This window comes from Passer domesticus, chromosome 5 (assembly GCF_036417665.1).
Source record: "Passer domesticus isolate bPasDom1 chromosome 5, bPasDom1.hap1, whole genome shotgun sequence".
Classification (NCBI taxonomy): domain Eukaryota; kingdom Metazoa; phylum Chordata; class Aves; order Passeriformes; family Passeridae; genus Passer; species Passer domesticus.
Window position 1 is genome coordinate 44,803,827 of NC_087478.1, and position 22,097 is coordinate 44,825,923.

The window sequence follows — 22,097 nt, forward strand, 5'->3', positions numbered from 1 at the left end:
ACCTTTCCAAAGGATGCTCAACTCCTTTTTTTTTTTAATCTGTGTCTTTTGATGCTGAACTTGAAAAAGGAGACTTCGTAAATCACTGGGCCTTTTCTTTGTCACATAATCCCAAAGCAGAGTAAGTCAGCATGACATTATTTTTTATAAGCTTCTTGCTATTTTCTCAATTATGAAATTAGAATTTAAATTTTAAAAGGAGGGGAAAATGAGAGATTCTGGAAACACCTATCTTTATGCTGAATATACTCAAAAGAAGTCAACTAGAAGAAAAACAATACAAAAATAAGGCTTTAATAACTAAATAATTAAATAGAGAAAAAAGGAGCAAAAGAATATATGCAAGACAGAGAAAGGAATGACCTCGAGATGGTCTTACTTTATGTATTAAATCAGGAAGACAGTTTCCTGAGAAGTTCCACCAAGAAGTTAATAACTCTGAAAAAACAAAGGAAGTTTGTCTGTAAGTTACTCAGTGTGAATTTAAATAAAATCTGACTTCCTATTTAAATCCACTTTTACTTATGTAAACATCATAAAAAAGTAATGTAATATGGTTGACTACTCTGAAAAAACCTTATTTCTAATTTATTGTTGCAACTGGCTTAAATCAGAAAGATTGTGTTTGCACTTTTTTCCTTCTAAAGAAAGTACAGTAAGAGCTGCAAGGGAAACTCTGAAATTCATACATTAGTATCAAATTAATGGAGGGTTAAAATCAAATGCAGGACATGAAAAATATTGCTTTTGTAGGCTATTTTGGAACTGAATTAAACTTCTGGAAATCCATGAGGTGTCACTGAGAGAATTCTGTGTCTCATTTGGATGATTTGGAGAAGTTTACAAATATGTTAAAATTTAGCTGTTTACATCATATGAATGCATCCTGGGCTCTTTTTCTTCATATTTCAGAAGAAATGTTGAATAGTTTTAAAGAAATGTGGGTGGGTTTTGTGACAATTACAATTTGATGCACAGGCAAATTCTACAGCATAGTGAATCTACAAAAATTTCACATTTTTTCCTGTAAATTTTTTCACAATTCATATTCTGTATATAAATATGAATAAAATATATTCCAATTATATAATAACTCATTTATATTTATCCCTGATGTTACTCACATTTTTTTTCCTGAAAAAAACCAAACACTACATATTGACCTGTAGATGGCCATTATTTATTAACCATTTTTTCATAGATTAGGATTTATCAATTACTCAATTTTATGATGAAAGTTGACACAATAGCTATGTTTTAGCTATCCAGATCTGTTTTACAGACATAAACTGTAAGTAGTTTGACTGTTAACAACACACCTCTTTATTTTATTATCAATTAACAAATCTTGATCTCACACTACTTTAATTCAGTTTATAACTTACATAATTTTAAATCTTCATCAGTGAAGTTAAACAATTATATTTTTGCAATGCCACCATATTTTGTGATTTAAAACATACACCATGTCTGTCAACTAAGACTCCTACATTAAACAGTGATAGAATTCTTCTTACATAATTGTTATGCTGCAACTGTTCTTGGTGTGTAAAGCTGCCAGTCTACATTCCACCACCCCCTAATATAATTGTCATTTAACTGTTTGTCTCTTTATTGTTTGTTCCAATTTTATGTAATAGGAACAGCAGGGGGCATTCAGAGCTTTAGATGCTGGATATAGTTGCAAATGATGCTATGATGCTACTTAACTGCATTTTGAAAGTGTAGAATGCAGTTTGATCAATTTACAATATACCATATAAAATCCATTATTGCATTTAATATACATTTATGCATCACAAATTTGTCATTTATTTCTTTGTTCAGTCATCCAGTGCTTTCCCATAAGTTTTTAGAAGCATTTCTGTCACACAGAATTTCAAGCAGGTAGAGGAAAATAAAAATATATTTCAAATTAGTTGCAATAATTTTTAAATCATGAACAAAATTATTTTCTTAAAATGCTGACAATTACATCTTCATGCGATGCTTAAAAACCACCAACAACAAAAACAGAGGAAAGAAGTCTGACTTGAGTGCACTATTTGCTGCAGTGAAAAAGTGTAATGAAAAATGGCTGTCCTTATCTCCAGCTCTCTGAAGAAAAAGGAAAGAGGAAAAGTAACCCAGGATTTCTTACAAGCCACAGCTTCAGCTCCAGAGAGAAGTTAATAGAGCATTGAGGAGTCACCTGCCTTACTGAGCCTATCTGCAAATAAGCAAAAGCCTCAGAATCCTACAGGCTCACGGGAATGCACAACAGGTGTCAGGATGAGGATGCCTCTCAGGGGTTATTTGAGGATATGTGGGTGGAGGTGGCTCTGTAACACGACATTCATTCCCTCTTTTTGGGATACAGGGGACATTCTCCTGCACTGAGTGCTAATTAGGGGGAAGAAGGTGCCAGTAAAGTAGCCCACATAATAAACCTGGCCATTGTCTAGAGTGGAACGCCAAGGAATTTACAAGGTCAGAAAAATTCTGTATACATGAGCTTAACTTCTAAGTTTGATATGTTCAAGATTCCCTTAAAAGACTTAAGATGCAACATTTCTTGTGAGGATTGCTCTTATGTTTTCTATTATAAGGTGTTTGGGTTAAATGCATAAACAGGAGGACATCTGAGGACCTTTTTTGAGTCAGTGGGGTTTAGAAGTATCAGCTGTATCCCTGCTTATTTGCTCCAGTGATCAAACCAGATACAGCACACCTGATCAAGTCTGACAATATCCTAGAAGTCTGGGGATATATGTGGGATTAGGGAGAAGTACGTTTGAATTTACATTTCTCTTTCTGATCTTAGTGGAATATCTTTTTGACTCTCACCCTCTCAGAAGTTCCTACACAGCTTCCAGTATTCTGTCAATGGAACACATGTAATGTCTTCAAGCAAATGCTTAACACATGATTCAATAGTTGCTTTTTGTTTTGTTGCATAAATAAAACTGAAAAAACCTCTCCTTGATAAAAGGTAATCCTACAGTTCATTCGGTTTCATCCTACAAAAAACAGCTCATGAGAATGAGCAAGTTGGAGAATTCTTAATCTGAAATCACAGAATGACAAATTCTGAGTATCGTTTTTTTCTTGAATGTGTCAGAGTATTACAGAATGTAATACTCTGACACATTCTAATTTCACAGAAGACTTTCACATGGACATATTTTGTTATTTCACTTTCCTATAATTCCTGCACTAATACTTGATGCTCATATCCTAGTTATTGTATGGATTCCAATGGCTAGGTGTAAAACCTCTGATGTCAAATAGATTACTCAAAGCATGGCATCTCACACTAGTTAATTGTTTGCCATCTAGGTCTCACATTTCTTATCTTCTCACAGTTTGCCTTCTGGGCACACTTATGTAGGCACTGAAAGAACAATTAATTTGTTAGATTGCACTTTGCCATTTGAGGTGCTCTGGGGTGCCAGGTGGGACCATACGAGGACTTTACCACTCACTCCACGAGGACCTGGAAATTCTGAGCACCCTCTGTCACACTCTCAGGCCCCTGCAGATGTCTCAGTTACTGCAGGGTCTCGGAAGACACTGCATTACTGCATTTGATCACCTGAATCCCCCTTTTAGTCACCTGAATAGCCCTGTTGGCTCCTGCAACTACACAGCCCAGACCTCTGTGGAACCAAAGGTGCACGTACAGGCAATGCAGACATTATAGCTTAGATCTGAATTAGGAGCTGGCTCCCACCTTCACATTCCAACTCTGACTACCCTGGCAAATGCAATTGCTTAATGGTTACTATCTGCATTTCACAGCCTACTTCCAGTTCTTAAGCAGCTCAGCCTAGATGGTGTCAAATTTTAATCAGCTTCTTTCTATTTCTAAGCACTAATCCTATGAATGGACCACGTAAGAATATACAGAATAAAAACAGAAGGTGTACCATATGTTTGACAGCAGAATGCAACAGTAATACTCCCATGATTTTTTCTTGGTCTTTTTCTTTTTATGTATCCTTTCTGCTGTATGTGCATCCATGCAGTCCATCTGGTTTGTCATTTACCTCCGCATATCTGATTTTTTACAGTACTCTTAAAATATACTAAGGATATTAATTTTATGTCAAATATTTTCAGGAACTTGGAATCTAACAAAGTAAAAAATACACCGTTTGTGCAAATCTACAACTATACAGAAAAGATGCAAAGTCAGAGTATGTCTTCATGTCAACTTTCAAAACAAACAGAAGGTTTTGCCATACTTTTTAAATCTAATATTCTTTAAGTCAGTGCCTATTCAGAAGAAAGGTATCTGGTATGCTTATAATGTAAGATTTTATCAATCTTGGAGAAGAAATTACTGAAACAATGAAAAATAGACCTTTTTAAACTTGTCTATAAATTGGTCAGACCCAAAGAATATGTGCAGGGGTTTCTTTTTCTGATGATGCACATAAATATTTTTTACCACTTTACCTGTTCATTCACTCTGGAGTGTGATGGTCCATGATGGATGAGAATCTTCACAATATCTACATCTCCTCTCCAAGCAGCCAAGTGAATAGGAAAGTAACCTTTATTATCTGCAACATTGGTTGATGCCTCATACTGAAGTAATTTGAGAACTATATCCCTGGAAAACAGGAAGTAAATCTAAAAATCAACAGGAAGCTAATTTTATTGAGTTTTTACAAGAACATACATATGACCAATATTTTTATCCTGGAAAATAGAAAAGAAACCAAGCCTGTATTTCAGGCAAAACACCTACAGAAAGTGAAGACAAATAATTTCTGAAAATTAAATCGATAGTGAAACATAGACAAAATGCCATTACTTGTAATGATTCTTACTTATTATGAACACCATCAACAACATTATCATCAGATTTGTTTCTTTCAATAGGATCACCTGGCCACTGAATCCTTTTTAGAATTTACCTATACAGAAACATGTGCATGTCCCTCAAGGCACTAAAGGCAGAGAAGTACTCTTGTCCCCATCACTGCTGAATTATGGAAGCAGGATGACAACAGGATAGTTTGATGGACACATCTCTTACCATAAGGCTTTAGTAATAGTCTTTCCTCTTCTTTATGGCATTATCTCAAAGACAGTGAGGAAACAATTTAATGATGATCTAGCTAGATATATGAAATAACTTCTTCTATGAAATAACTGCTATTTTCATTTCCCACATTCAGCTGCCTTGTAGCAGTAAGGGGAAAAGTGACTTATTACCATTTTAATTCTCTTTATATTCCTTTTGGTGTGGCTTATCATACATTAAGTGAAAGATTAGCATAAGTTAGTATATTGCATCCCTGATTTTTAAGCAGTCTCCTGTACTTAACTTCAAAAGCTGAACTAAAAATCAGCTGCGTGGTATGATAACATTACCAAGTATGTCAGAAAGTAAATAAATTCTGTCTTACTGCTGCATTTGTAGTCTCATAGTTTGACACAGTCTGGTCTCATTAGTTATTAAGCTAAGAGAATCTATGATCCAGTGTGGGCAGCTCTGTGCACACTTTTTACAAATATGGAGACACCAACTTACTGATTTAGCTCAAAAAAAAATCAGTGAGGGGAGAGAGCTCAATGTAGCCTATGTTATGACAAAAAAATAACTACAAACTGACTACAAATTAAGACAGAAGATAAATCTAAGGCCATTATTCTTCCAACCTTGATGGAACCTTATGTAATTGCATATTGAAAGAAAAATGTGGTGAGCTTTGAGGAAATACATCCAGCTCAAAAGAAACTGCCAGCTGACTTCAGAAGACACTGGAGTCATCACATCGAAGCTTTGAGAAAAATTTTAGCTGGATTTCGGTTACTCTTGACAAGGTCAAATGCCATGAGAACAGCCAAAAAATAGCAGGTCCACTACAGAAAAATTTCTGTTACACAAAGTTCCAGAAAAATGACTCCTGAGGAAAATTTTTTAGTACACGTAAGGTTTGAGAGGCTTCCCATTAAATAACAGTTAGTTTTGCAGTAAATGGTCCACTGAGAGCTAGACATAACACAGAACTTCCTTTGAAAGGAACACCAGACAAAGGAAGCATAGACTGAACTAAGTGGAAGAAAATCAGAAGAAAAGCTCTGCACAGATGAAATCTATAGATTAAAATATACAGGATTTTTTGGGAAGAGTCTATTGTGAGATTCAAGTTACAAAATAGAACATGCATCTCCTTCATCCTTCAAGAATTCCCTGACCCATCACACTTATCTAGGGTGAGTCTTTTTTAGTGCTTTGGCAGAACTTTTTCATTTTATGAAATACATTTCAGAGAAGGGACTCAAAGTCCTTAGCCCAGTAACATTACTGCGCTAAGTGAAATTACTTAGGGAGACTGAGATTCCAGTGCCTGCCCCAGATATTCTTTAATTACTTACATAAAGCAGAATAGTTTCAAAAGGAAAGAAAATTATCCCAGAATAACCAAGAAGGAGGGAATTCACCACATTCAGTGATCAAGCAAGGATTTGAACAATGGTGTCCAAGTATCCCAGCCCAACAAATTCTTATGTTCTTAGTTTTCTTGAAAAACTCTGAAATCTTACATTCAACCTAGTATAAAGTGGGAAAAATCAAAAACCCACAATTTTTTAAAGGACAGGAACTTATCCTAAGTGGGTAGATTCTTGTGTCAAATGATTGTATGCCATTTGGATTTTGAATATCAAGTTTGAAAACTCAAACAGAGTGTGAAGTAATTTAATGGTTATTTGTGATGACTAACAAAATTAGGACCACCGGGTGTCTGTCCAATTCTCTTGCTGGCCATACTACCATTGCAGCAGGATCAGTATAATGGCTGGGGTAACAGGTCCTGAAACACTCAAGATTTATCACAAAATACCTCATGATGTACTTCAATTTACTTCGATTTTACTTAATAAAACAAGGCATAATTGTGATGTCAGTTACTGCTACTTATCCTGCTGTGAGTGTAAGGGGTCATAGCAGCCAATCCTGGACTCTCCAAAGGCTGTAGTTATATCTGCTGCTACACATAAGCTCACATTTTTAAGTCCTCCCTGACTTTGGAAGAAATCTATTCAATACTGTGTCTGAAATCATCATTTGGTCTTTGTGTGTTTTGGGATTTTACAGTTTATATTGCTAGGATTCACTTGAAACCTCTGGTAGTTTCTGTGTTTATACAGCAATATTTTTAACTTTCTGTGCAACTATTACTGTATTGCTAGTATTAAATATACTAAACACAGTTTTCATCTATTTAAAAAATCAGAAACATTTGCAAGCCAGTGCTTGGGGTTTGGTCAAAGATTAGCAACATCACAAGAAACAATCCATAAATCATGAACAAAAATCCTGAGTTTGCCAGACTATATTAAAAACTCAGACCTAATTTTATGGAAGTACAAATATATTAATGGATGATTCTGAATCTTCCTACACAGCTGAAAATGCACAATATCTAGTTCAAGAGATTACTTTATATTTTTATTTAGAAAGTATATAAGTATATAAATTTTAGAAAAAAATTATACTTTTATTTAGAAAGAATATCCCATATTCAACAAAAGATTGATCCATCCTAAAGAAAATAGGCACCTTTATAGAACACAATTGAAGACACATCCTAAAGTTTTCATTTTTCCATAGAAGGATGCAAAAATTGTGCAATGAAAAAACTAAATAATTATACATCTATGTGTTATTTTATGGACAGTGCAAAATCACATTAAAATTCATGCAAATCACTATTAATTTCCACTGGGTTTGGATGAATTCCTTATTTCCCACAGAGGAGCTAGCCAAAGCTTTATGTCAAAATTCCCTTTATTAAAAATACCCTTTTTACCCTGCTTTTAAGAGTTTAATTACTAAATAGTCTTTCCATGTTACTTTTGCTTTCATAACAATCTCTTCTGTTCTTTGTTTCACAAAACTGCTTCCTGAAACATTCACCCCCTATACATATGTACACGTACACACAGAAATATAACACAATATTTTCTGCTGTGATTTCCCAGCAATGAAAAAGCACTAGAGCAAAGACTAGCAACAACAATGCTACATTTCCCCAAAACTGAAGAATTTGGAAGAAGCAGTATAGAATCAATAGCTTTTAAACTACATTTCCCATTTGTCATTACTACTTATTGATATAGATGACTCTGTCAAAATATCTAATATTAATACATTCCATTTGGAAAGAAGGCTCTTTTACTAAGTCAAGGTTTGCCAACTTTTGGTACAAATCTCAGAACTGTGCTATACTTTCTTGTGTTACATGGTTAAATATCATTCTACATAAAAACAAAATGTGAGGCACTTACTTGTGTCCATTTAAAGCTGCGTGATGTAAAGCAGTATACCCTGAACTGTCAGTGCAGTTTATGTTTGGTCCTCGCCAGATGCTGCAAATAAAGCAAAATTGTGATGTTAATTTTTTGACTTGGCAAGTGCAGAAGTGTCAAAAATTTGATTTACAAATAATCTGAAGATCTCTGCAACAAGTGTGATTAAAAATGAAGAGATGAATTACCTTGAAAGAAACTCAAAATACCAAGTGTCGTCTTGACATCAATATAATTTATCTATAAAAATAATTTTACACATTAATCTACACAAGAGTCATGAACTTTATGTAGGGCAGAGACTAATGACAGAACAGTCATTTCAATTAGAACTGTTCTCCCTCTTTTACTCTGGTAATTACACTGAGGTGATCATCTGATTTTATACTACTTTTCCACAAGTATTCATTGTCTTTAGGTCAATTAGTCTAGAATCAAACAAACATCAGATTAGTGAGAACCAATCATATTGTTTAAAGGGGCAGGAAATTTGTTCTTTTTACTTAACTTGATATTTTAGCTCCCACTTCAGATGATTATATTTTTAAAATAAATTAGATATACTTTCAAAAATATGTTAATTAAATTATATTTTGTTATCTTGCTGTATTTTACAGACAGCCTCATTAAATGTCCTGTTTAACCAGTCTCACAATCTATTATGGACTTTTCAAAAGAAGAAAAAAAGAACACATTTTGTTTCAAAGTAGAAAACACGGGTGCTAATCTACCAAAACCAAGACCTGGAAATTGAAAAACAGAGGTGTATTGAGCACCAGAAGGCTTTTGTATCTAACTGACCATATTTGAAACTGATTCTGTCCTTTACAGAAGCAATTTACTTTTGTGTAACAGTTTTCATCATTAGTATTAAAACCTCCAGAACACAATTATGAGTGCTGAATTACAGTCTATATTCATTAGTTTCTAATGCAGTGCTAAACAGTCACTGGCAAGCCATATTTCCCTTCACTTCATATATAAGAATTGAGTGCTGTTGTTTAAAGAAAATAATTTGAAGCTAATAAGTAAAAATAATTTTTCATACTGACAGTTTTCATTATCTACATCAGTAAAATGACATGTTATGCTTAACAAACTATTTTTAAGATTTACTATTAAATCCATATTTTATTACCTATAAAATAGAATATATATATGTATATATATATATGTATAATGTCCACACTAGGGAATACTGATGTAGACTGGTCTCTTTTCCATTGTGTGTATTTGAATGATTCATTAGCTCATAAACTTAAGCAGTCGTTTTCCCACAAGTAATACTGTGTGCATACAGAATTATTTGTGTGAAACATTGTGTTCTGCACCGAGCATAATTCTACATAATGCTGGGTACCTCATCTCTTCCTGCAATTTAATTTCTTGGAAGAACAGGATTGAATTATTTTCTTGGGTGCAAAGAAACAAAAAAAAAAGTGTAACTTTCTTAAAAATCTGCTCAGACATCTACAGTTGTTCTTTCCTACAGAAAGCAACTTAAAAATTGAGTCACTGAACTTGATAGCTCCTCTGTAATAAATAGATGTTATTTACATGGCAAAGACAATCCTTCCTTTCTGTTAGGAGGAAAGAAGTCCTTACGTATTGATAAGGTACACTTTTGCATAGTGTTTATCAATTATTGTTAATTTACTGAAGTAGATTTTCATCCTTTGATATGTATACCAGCTTATAGGAGAATGAAGAAAACAAGAAGTGGTGTAGAAAGATTTTAAATACTACAAAAAAATACACTACCAACCAGAACATAATTTACTTGGCTATGATAGCTTGCTTTGACTTAAGAGTTGTTAGGATTTGTCTGTTTGTTGTTTTTTTAAAATGCAAGGATCCATGAATTAATATACTGTTTGTGATGTGCTAAGCATTATGAACAAGAAAAAATAATCAAAGAAAAACTCAAAACCTCTTACCCAAACTCCTCAAAATAATCCTCATTCATTCTCTCCTAATTTTCTCCTTTAATGCATTCACTAATTAAAACATTAGTATACTTCCTGACTCTGGTCTTAGGAAATATTTTTAAACTGAAACTATACTGATTTTTAAAAAAAAAAACCCTCTGACACTTTATTAGAGAGTACATAAATGCACCTGTGTGAAACTCCTCATGACACACAGGTTGAGCACCTGTGAGGCAAAGGACAAAAGACAATGAGTAAATGCTGCTGACTCAGAGACACAAGACAGGATGGACAGACTAATCACTGTCAGCTCCCAAAGAGTACACAAAGACATGCCTAAAATCACAGTGTGGTTATCAAACTGCAGAACACAGCAAACACAAGCAGGACTCGGCTGCAGGCAGCTCTCTTCCCTTGGGCATGCTGAAATCCTCTCCCAGAAGGTCTTGCATTGCAACAGGCCCAGTATATACACAGGATATTAATGCTTTGATAACTGAGAATCAAAATCGAATTGGACAGTTTGAATACAAATTTTTACATCATAAAACTCCCAGCTTCAGCTAAAGCTCTTCCCTTGCAGTTAGAATGCAGCAGGAAAGAAGTCCAGTCATATATCTAAGCTCCATAAAAAGCAAGTGACTTCAACCAAAAGTGGAGTAGAGATTGAGGAAAAGCCTAAAGATCCCTTCTTTAATATCATAAACATATATGATACGGGAAGAATCATTAAATATAGTGATTTATCTGTGCATTAAAACCTCTGTGAAAGCATCACCAAGGAGGACCTGGCAGAAAAGAAATACCATTCACCCTCCAGAAAAGAATATCTGTTGAGAGAAAATTAGCAACTCTTCAGAATACTGTTAATATTGAATGTTCTCAGAAGCATATTTCTTCCAGTGATGCAGTCAACTAAATTTCTTAATGTGGCATGGATTAGTAAGTTAGGAATCTGTTTTCCCATGTACATCAATACATTAAAACTTCCCCATTACTTAATTAATTTTTTAAAAGTAACTGAACCTACTTTTTGTGAAAAAAAAATAGTTTTCATTCAATGGTGAATTAAAACGTGATTATCAATTAGTTTTTTTCCATTACATCTTGCTAAAGTAAGACACAAAGAAACAGAAGTCCGTTATACTATTTATATTATTGCTAAAAGCAGAACTATCTCCTTCTTAACAGTCTGCTCTCACTGTGGACAAAGAATTATGGCCTTATGAACTGATGTCAAATATTAATTGAAAATACTCTTTACTTGGTAAGAAAATTACTGTGGTTTTTTTTTTAACGAGCTTAAGTAGTTATAAAGAGTAGAATTTCAAAAGAAACATGAAAAGGACAGATAAAAGAAAAAGATGGTAGGTTGACTGATTTATTTTGCTATGCTTTTTGAAAAGAAATAATTGTGAAGTGGCTGTTGTTACACATATGAACAGAAAATCAAGGAAATAAAAGCTTTTTCCTGCTAATCATCACACAGACACACTCTCCACCAGTAGTGTAAGAACTATGCTTGCAAGGTACGCATCATTTTTCCATCATGGAAAATATTTCTTCTCTCTCTAATATATACACCTGCATTATATCATTCAATTATCATTATACTAATTCATGACTATGCAATAATATTTCTGGTCCTTATATGGTAGTTTTGCTAAGGTGAAAGGGAAATATTCTTGGTAAACAACGATAAGAATTTTTAAAAGCCTTAGAAAGCTGCCTGATGACATGAATCCTAAACTCTATCCTCTTTCCATTGATGTCAGTGGCAAACATCCATCACTTCAGATTTCCACAGCCTCTTACTGTTCCTGTGTTCCACAGAATAAATACATATTACAGGAATTCGCCTTGTTCTGAGCCAGTCTTCCAAATTTTCCATGCTTTTTGTTAATCTGGCAATAAACACATTGACTGAAGTTTTTTAAGCACATGGCCAGGCTCTTTGCCTACATTCATACACATGTTCAGTTGTGTAAACTCAGTTTATATAAAGTACATGGGCAATTTTCCAGACAATTTTGAAAATGCAAACTTTTACACAATGATATGTATCATCACTCCGATGCATAATAATGATGTAACTTATTGTGAACAGCAGAAAAATAGCCCCCATTCTCTATTTTACACACAAATACACCAAATTGACAACTCCTGCTCTAACCTATATAACTTAATGTTACTTAATGTTACTTACACAAGTGTACCATTTTAGTAAATGTGATTTTCATTCTAAGGATTCCTCTTTGTTAGAATCCAGTGTTATGCCAAAGATATTATCCCATTAAAAATATATTTCTTTTTCATGTATGGTTTCACCTATTATGAACATTCCTTCGTTGAATTTGATGTATGGCCTTCAAATGACTTCAAGGAAAGTAAATTTAAATATTTGCATTTAGTAGCAGTGGAGTTAAAACGCTTTTAGAAAGCTATATTTTAAAGCCTAACAAATAACTGTACATGCAAAAGAAAAAAATTGAAAAATGTATTTTAGGATTAATTCCAAGCAGGTGTAGTTATAGGTATGAAAAAGTAGATGATACTTTGAGTAAGGCTATCTTTGATTTTCATTCCAGTATCAAAAAAACCTGTTGCATGAAGCAACTGAGAGTTAAAAATCTCAAATGAAAATAATACTTTTTATAATTTTAATTAAAAATAAAGGGAATGGAAAATGCATTACCTATTCAGTTAATATTGATTTTATGCCAAAATCTTATTGTATATATAATTCTGATTTAGTTCTTTTGTTGTATCAGTGTGAAGTGTGACTCAATTTTGAATGCACTTATTTCATTTTGATTCGTCAATATAAATAATACAACAAAACTCATTCAAGTTCAGGTTCTAAAGCAGCTTATTTCACTTGCTTTCTTTAACCTTGATCTGTTTAGAGTCTTGGCCTTAGTGTAAGTCTGCAAAACTGGAGGATTCTACCAAACTGTGAACTTATTTCCATACTGAGTCTCTTCAATTTGTGATTTCTATTTGATATAGCAAGTTCAATGTACATTATGAGTTTGATTATTTAGTATACAACCTTTGGTCAATACTATACTTAGAGCTAGCTACAACAGTGGGTTAAAAAAAGATCTTTTTCCACATATGCAAACAGGATCAACACTTAGAGTGATAACACAAGCATGGAAGGAAAATGTGTAATTTAAGAAAACATGTAAAAGATCAGGACCATGTCCAACAACATAAGACTCAAAAAGCAGTATATTAGGAGTAATTATTGTTTTCCACATTTGTGAAGAATCATTTCTAAATGAACACTGGCTACATCTGCTCAGACTAGAATTTGGAATAGGGTAGCAGCATTTAAAAATATGCAAATAACCTAATGTCTTATAGAAAACCTCATATACTTGCTCACTTACCATTCTTGCTGTTACTGACTGTATTTTTGGTTGGAGAACAATGATACCCATACCATCATTAGGCCAACCTGCCATCCATTGCCTCTCTAGTGGAAAAAAACTACAAAAAGGTTGATTATAAATGGCTGAAAGTCAGTGTGTTGCTGAAGAGAGTCAGAAAGCCAGATACATAGAAATACCAAAGTGCCACAGCACAAGGCACAGTCAAGAAGGGCACAATATACAGAATACCACGATAATATATCAAAAGGCTTCAACTCATAGAGAGTAACAGCACCACAGCACATCAGAAGGCCACAGCACATCAGAAGGCTTCAGGCATCTGCCCATACACAGGAACATCCCACCACTTCAGAAGGCTGCAAGCATCTGCCCTTCTTGTTCTTTAGCCCAACCTTTTATAGCCCTCATGTTCACGCATTACACCTGTGTGCCTTCTGCTCCCTGTGATTGGTCAGTGCACCTGGGCACTCCATGGCTCATTACCTCCAATGCTGTTCACCTGCCCTGCACAGCTGTAGCCCAGTGGGGATGAGGCTCAGTGCACCTGGGCACTCCTGTCTCATTACCTCCAATGCTGGTCACCTGCTTCTCACAGCTGTAGCCCATTGGGGATGAGGTTCAGCTGCAGCCCCACTCCCAAATACCACAAACTGTGTGTGTACCTACACCACAGTCCTGCTTATCCAAAATAGATTAGTCATGATGAGCCTTACATGTACCAGAAACTGGAGGGAGACCTTGGATCAGAGGACCCATGTGTGTCCATGGAGGTTGCAGCTGTAGCGTGGGTGTGTGAGACAGTGTGTGATTGGTTAAGAAGAACAAGCTGGAACAGTGAGCAAAGCAGGTGAAGTAGCCTGGGAGCTAGTTGTGTAGCTGTATGTCTGAGGTTAAGACATCTATATTAAAAATACTAGAGAAAACAGTGGTCTTGTATGATTAACATAGACCACAGGGAGGTATGTCCTACAACTCTTCAGATTGAACAGCCTGTGCTTGTGTAACTACATGCAAATGTAGGTATGCCCAGTTTGGGAAAGACTCTACCTAGGAAAACATATTGATGAGCACTCAGTCTCTCCAATTAAGTACTCTATATGGTAAAATCTAAATAAACTACACTTGAACAGAAGTCACATCAAATATTTTAACTAAGTTAGAACTCTGTTTACTTGAAGCTGCAATCAATTTCCCATGAGGATATGTAGTTTTATCCTGATAGTCTTAATAGTTACATCACTTTAAATGTTGTAAAAAATCAGTTACTATGCAAAAACCAAAAGGAGAAACAAATTGACTTCAGGATGATGTCACACAAAGGAATAGGGAATCAGTTATGCTTCATTTGAAAAATCTGTCATATATAAGGTAACTTTGCATTTGACCTTTATCTAACCAGTCTGGCTTCATCATGCCTTATGGACTACTCATCTAGAAGTACCATAGCTGAGTATACTGCATAATACTGTGGCTATATTCAGAAAGCAAAATGTTCCTGACTAGTACTGGCTAGCTTTTACAGTCAAGACCAATTTGCCTGGAGTAGTTAAAAGATAGAAAGCCTTCATCAGTTATGACATAAGGGTTTCTCTGTATTCCACTTGTCTATAGGGACAAGCTAGAGTTTTGCTTAGTCCACAGAGAACCATACTAACTCCAGCTTGTCAGTGATGACTCAGACAGATCTTTGGATTCAGTCCAGGGTTCTGTCCTTGAAAATCCAGTCATTATGACAGGAAAAACATTACCTCTCATTTGGCATCATCCTGCAGAAAAATGCTGTAAGAACAACTACTAAGTTAGGAAAATACACAGTCTAAAACCAGACCAGCAGGCAATACTGGTGTCAATGACTTTACTTTTAATAAGTAAAATCATTCATGGTTAAGCAACATAAATCATGTTCTAAAACCATTGCCAATGGTATGTATGATCTTAGGCGATCTGAGCAATCTGAAAGAACACCACACAGCTAATGCTGAAGATCAGTGCATCAGATTAAATGCTCCTATGAAGAGCAACTCCACACCCATTGTATCATGAGTTTGGGCTCCCTAACATGTAGAGGTAGTTGGGTTCTACATATTTGTTATGAATCAGACCTATACACTTTGTATAAGATCTATAAGACTGATCAAGATTAACCAGAACACAGCACTGTGTTATTTACAATTAGGCCATATAATAGAGAAAGGCTAATTGCCTTGGCTATATCTTTTTTCAGGGTGAATACAATACTTACAGGTACACTCATATATTAAACTCCCTTCATAAATAAATACTGGGTTCTTTCAACTCTTTTCAGACAACTAATCCTTAGTGAAATTACATAAACAATAATTATTTTTCTATTAGTACAACAGAAATCAGTCTTCTGAGGGGTTGTGAAAGCCCTTGCATATCTCATGATTCCAAGTACATCAAACACTTACTCACCAGTTGGTTGATGGAGGGGATTGTCCCATTCTACTCTGCATTAGTGTGGCCTCAGCACGAGTGCTGTGTGCAGGTTTGGGTGCCACAATATAAGAATGATATAAAGTTTCAGAGGGGGACCAAAGGAGAGCTTTGAAGGGCGTTGAAGCCGTAGGAGGAGCAGCTGAGGACACTTGCTCTATTCAGCCTGGAGGAGACCTGAGGAGTCTGCAATTCTCACTGCAGTAACAACTTCTTGTGAAGGGAAGAGGAGGGGCAGACACTGATCTCTTCTCTGTGGTGAGCAGTGACAGGACACAAGGGAATGACCTGAAGGTGCATCAGGGGAGGTTTAGGTTGGGTATTACAAAAAGGTTCTTCACCCAGAGGGTGTTTGGGCACTGAACAGGCTCTCCAGGGCAGTGGTCACAGCACCAGCCTGACAGAGCTCAGGGAGCATCTGGACAATGCCCTCAAACACAGGGCGGGGCTCCTGGGGATGGTGCTGTGCAGGCCAAAGTTGGACTTTGATGACTCTTGAGGGTCCTTTCTAACTCGGCTTATTCTATAATTTTTAGATTCCATCCACTTATATGAGTATACCCATGAATGCTGAGGTATAGTATATACAACATTATTCTCTTTTGAAGAGCAGAGCACATTCTTAGAAAGACTATTCTGACTCCTTCTTTCACAAAAAATAGCTGAAATTAAAATAAAGATTTTTAAAAGCCATTCTAATATTACTTTTATCAGAAATAAACTGAAGCAAAGTCGTATTTCTCTTTCTCTCATGAATGCAGATACGATGACATATTTTATAAGGAAAGATATTCCCTTAGCCATTCTTTTTCCTAATTCAACTGACCTTGAATCTTTAGTAAGAAAAGAGACTTTTTTCCACAATTCATTTTTGGAGATCCAACACAGTATTCTCATCCAGCATAAATTCATGGTGTTTGCAATTTTTAAACACATTCTTATCACAGAGAGGCAAAGCCAATATTTACTAGAAAAGGAGATTTTAAAAACTCTAAATGATTAATTATGCATCCTGGAACACTTACTGACATTTGTTTAAGTGGAATAAAAATTCCCGAAACTCTGGCACTGGAAGCAGCACTGGGAAGAGTAACAATTTGTGTAAAAGATTTTTGAATATGGATGCTGTTAGATCTGTGACCTCAATCCAGTACTAAAGATTGTTCATCTTAGAAACCAACCTGAGATGAGATTCAGTTATAGCTCTAGGACACACAGAACAGAGCTTGCTATATATAGAGTCTGCAATTCAGCTAGCTTTAATACCTTGTCCTTCCTCATCTGGGTTTCCTCAAAAGTAGAATAATTCTTTCAGACACTAGCAAAACAGACACAAGAACAAATGCATGATTCCATTTCCCCTTGATTTTTGAAGGCCATCTCACAACTCATTCTCAATTTATGCTGAGATTTGAAAATGAGATTCAGAAATCAACTATTTTATCATTAATCCCTCATCAATGTAATCAATCCCTCACTATCTTGACACATGAAACTGTAACAGATGTGAGTCTCACTTGTGTTTGCTATCCACATGATTTCCCATATTCTCAATTCAAAGCTTCCATATCTTCATCTCATAACAGCAGCAATAGTGTTCAATCCTTTTGGACAACCTGCCATAACCTTAGCCTGAACTCAGAACTGTGAAAGACTACAGCTCCAGGAACTCGCTTCCAAAATATGAATCCTGAGATATTAAGACTCTTGAAGTCTATCAATGACCTATAACATATGTAGAATATATGCATAACTTTTGTGCTTTCCAGTAGAATATTTCCTCAGTTATTCAGACTCCATGGACCTAAGCAGACAATAAGCAAGGCAGAGAACATCAGAAGTGTGCAACAGTACATTTTTACAAGATATAAGGTAATTGAAAATAACCTTGATCAAAATGTATTCAAAAGAGTACTAAAACTCTTTCCTGTTGTCCTGGGGTGACTTTATAATGCTGAACTGTATAATACAAATATTATCTTTATATTTGATAACATAAATATTAAACAATTTGAGTCTGTTCTTTGGAGAAACATCCTTTTAAATCAGAGGTGCTCTTATTGCATTTGCTAGAATGTTACCATGGAGTATCTGCATGTTGACTGCCTCCATCCAAGTGCTAACACACATTCTTTCCATCAGCTTTGAAATAATTTCGTTAACAAGGACACAGTTTAGGAAAGACATACAAAATATAGATATGACAAATACATTATAGAAATGAGAGTCACAGCATAGAAAAAAAAATAGCACCTGGTCAAATTAAATAAACATTTCTTTCTTCTCTTAAATTGATTATCAAGTTAAATAAGGAAGTCAGGGTGAAATTATCTACTGCATTAAGTACAACTGGGCAAAACCAATCCACTGATCAAGTTTGTTCAGAGCCTTGAAGATTGGTCTTTATCAGACATACTGCAAATCTCAATGGAATCCTTGTAACATCTAATCTTTAACACATAGAGATATTATAATGTGAAATGTTCAAATGTTTTTGGCACAGCATAGAAAATATGAATAAGAATGATATTGGATGATACTATTGCATGACATAAAATTACTAAATCAGATAATGTTATTAACTAGGGACAGTTTGAGCATAAATTCTCTATCTTGTGTTAGCTAGCTATGCTCTAGCTAACTGGAACAGTAGGACAGAAAAAAGCTTTCAAGCAATAAAAATATAGAATTAATTCCTTAATTTCTTCTCTCAGCAACATGTCATATTTGAAATAAACAATATCAAAACAGAAAGATGCTACTCAGCACACATTTCATTTGCTGTGCTTTGCCAACAGAGGTCAGAATTACCTCAGCAGCATCCAAAGCATTACTATGATCATGATTACATATACTTTTATTACCACAAAATTACTTTCACAAAGACAAATTACATACTTTAGAGACTGAAGTTTCACAGTGACATACTACAAAGGTCTTCCCAAGCTTTTGGATATGTAACAACAATGTCACCACTTAAAATTTCCTGAACACTGTTACTGAAATAACTACAAAGGTCATATCCATCACATGACTGACAAAGATTTGGTAAGATGTGCTAGCAATCATTTGGATCACTCAGAAAATATCAACTCATCCAACATGACATTTCCATTGAACAAAATAATTTATGACACATAGCTTAGAAGGCAAAATATAATTACAGTAAAAATATTCAATAAATTTTCAGTCTATTTATGTTAGAATTCCCTATTTAAGTCCATTAGGAGTTATTGTTTCTACTCTATTTAAAAGCCTTATCAAATGTAGAAATGAAATCCAAAACTAAGAGGTTTAAATGACACAGAAGTTCCTACTATAAAACAAGATTTGGCTGATGTAGACTTTCAAACAGCTTTAAAAGAACAATAACCCATCACTCATTTCCTGATGTATCTAAAGTAAACACTGTGTTTTTTAATTTTCAAAAAAACAATTACACATCAATAAAGAAATATTCTTTGTACCTGAAATAGTTTTACTATGTTTTCTAGAAAATGAACCTGAGACCTACTCCAAAAATATTGAAAGTGTTCCATAGAATTGAATCTCTGTGGATCATGAACTTTTCAACAATATTAAAATAAAAATACTAAATTTGGGGGAATGTATTTAAAGAATAATCTTTCAGCAACTTTCAGCATCTTTCTGATCCTTTTAATTGAACTGATAGGATACTTCACAAAATCTGTTTTGGCAAATACCTTTTTGTAAAATATATAACAAGACTCAATCATAACAGAAGTGATTTAATGTCCTTTCTGAACTGCCTGTTTGGCAAGAGATATATAGAGAACCCAAATTTGTCTGCAAATATTCTTCCTAATATCATAGATTTAAAAGAAAAAACATCGTAGGAGAGATCCCAGTTCCACAATAAGACACCATACAAAATGATTCATCACATCTCTCTCTAATTTAGTATCAGCACTATGGTACCTGAAGGACTCATGGAACAATCAGTGTGATTTTTTCAGCTGTGTTTAATCCAAACAATGTTCCTAAATCTTTATATAACTGAGCAGGAAAAAAACAATCCCAACAAAATACCTTAGGTACTAGACTAAATGTATCATGCAAGGCTAGACTTGCCTACAACAAGAAGAAGGGAAATGATACACCAAAAAAGTTATGAAATGCATGTGTAGATGACAGATTCCCTCCTACTTTCCTTTATTATACATGTAAATCTCCTTATTTTGTTTTTTTCCCATTAAAGGTCATATATTCACAGAGAGGAAGGGATCCTTGTTTGTGAAATCTCCAGAAAGATGTAGGTTTTTAGAAAATTATGGAGATGGGAAGGCCTTTGACATACACATGGGCTGGGTTCTCTAGTACTCAGTATTAACTCTTAAATTAATCCAGACACAAGACCCCCTGAAAAACAGACCCCAGCTGTATTTACCTGATTCTGAATTCACTTTAAATTTAAATTATCTTTAATCTTGGAAAGAAAGATCTTTTACTATATCTCATTCTAAGGTCACTTTTAACAAGTAGATTTGACTGTTAGTTCAATCTTGGCAGTAAAATTACCCAGATGAACTCATCATTTCACCAAAGGGAACACAATCAGATTTCAAATAGTAAAAAGCGGGACATTTTCCCCCAAGTGCTGACCAAAACTATACTTGTCATATTTAGAGTCACACTAGAAAATTCATATATATATATATATATATATATATATATATATATATATATATATATCCTTCCAGTGGAATTAAATTTTAAGTGGCCAAGGCCCAGCTAGTTGCTAGCTCATGGCTGGCCCTCCATGGTCCCACCACACAGGCAAAAAAGCTCATATAGATGTGTCTGACAGCTTATGTTAGCAAAATTCAAGGAACATTTCTCTCCTAGGGTGAGGGGGGTTGTAGTAGAAGGTAAATGTTTAAAAACCATTTAGTTACTGGAATATCTATTTCCTGGATTTTCAAGAAGCCACCTGAAAAGAGTGCAAAGTGATCTGAAGGAACTTGGCACCTTAAAAGGCATGAGAGCTCAACCCAAATTTATATGAAAGATGTGCATAGCACGTGATTTGAAAAAACACACGCAGCACAGCATTACTCCTATAATACTGATAATTGAGACACTGAATTAATTGGGGGCACATTATTAGCATAAAGATTCCATACAGCCATGATTCCATACAGACTTTGATCATGATAGTCCAGAGTAGGCTGAATGCACAGAGAATTTGTAAATATTTTCTCTAAAAGAATAATCAAAGCTGGAAGATTAATTTTTCCTTGGGCATGGATACAGAATACCGGGATGCAGTTCATGGTTGCAGAAATTCTAAAACTATACCAAATCTATAGCAAATAAAACAGAAACAAAACTCCTGACCTTTTTTTTTTTGTAAAACATAAAACTTTAGCAGTCCAACCAATGAAGAAATAGATTCTCATTACGTGAAACACAAATTTTAACATAGTTGATCATATAGTTCTGCCACATAGAAGACAAAACTAGGAGCAGACTAGGGTATGAAATAATTTCAGAACAGCTTGGAGGTTTTTTTGAATGGCAAGATGAATTTTACAGCTTCAGTTTTATAGCCACCACAGTTACAAAAATCTTCACATAGAGGTAAACTGGTACAGGACTGTATTTTTAATTTTACAAACAGAAACTGGTTTTTGGCTTTCCCTCATCACTGAGTCACTCTGAACAACCTAAAATCCCTAACAGATTCTTCAGACAATCATTTTTAGGCAGTAGATTTTTGTGTACTTCTCACAATTGTTTCACAGTTGTTTCACAATGGAGGCACAATTGTTTTAGTCCTCATTTACAAAATGGCAGTGGACAGTCTGGATCTAGAATGTTTATATACTGTTGAGATCAAAGCACAATCCATATCATTAAAAATATCTGGCTCTGCTTAGCTCCCAGAAAATATGTTATGGGTTGTATTGCAAGTTAGGACTCTCCATTCTGCCAGACCCCGAATGCCATGTCAGTTCTCTTGTCACTTCAGCTCTGAACCATTTAG

At 34.8% G+C, this 22,097-nt stretch overlaps 1 protein-coding gene across 8 annotated transcripts in view; it reads right to left on the minus strand.

Annotated features, from left to right (window-relative positions):
- The window catches only part of ANKS1B (ankyrin repeat and sterile alpha motif domain containing 1B), a 407,204-nt gene that overhangs the window by 353,799 nt on the left and 31,308 nt on the right, over positions 1–22,097 (minus strand). For all 8 annotated transcript variants that reach the window (XM_064419825.1, XM_064419814.1, XM_064419816.1 and 5 more), the window contains exons 2-3: positions 8,287–8,367; positions 4,441–4,597 (exon numbers count right to left, since the gene is read on the minus strand). In XM_064419825.1, the coding sequence (XP_064275895.1) occupies positions 4,441–4,597; positions 8,287–8,367 (238 nt within the window). The remainder of the gene's footprint in view (positions 1–4,440; positions 4,598–8,286; positions 8,368–22,097) is intronic.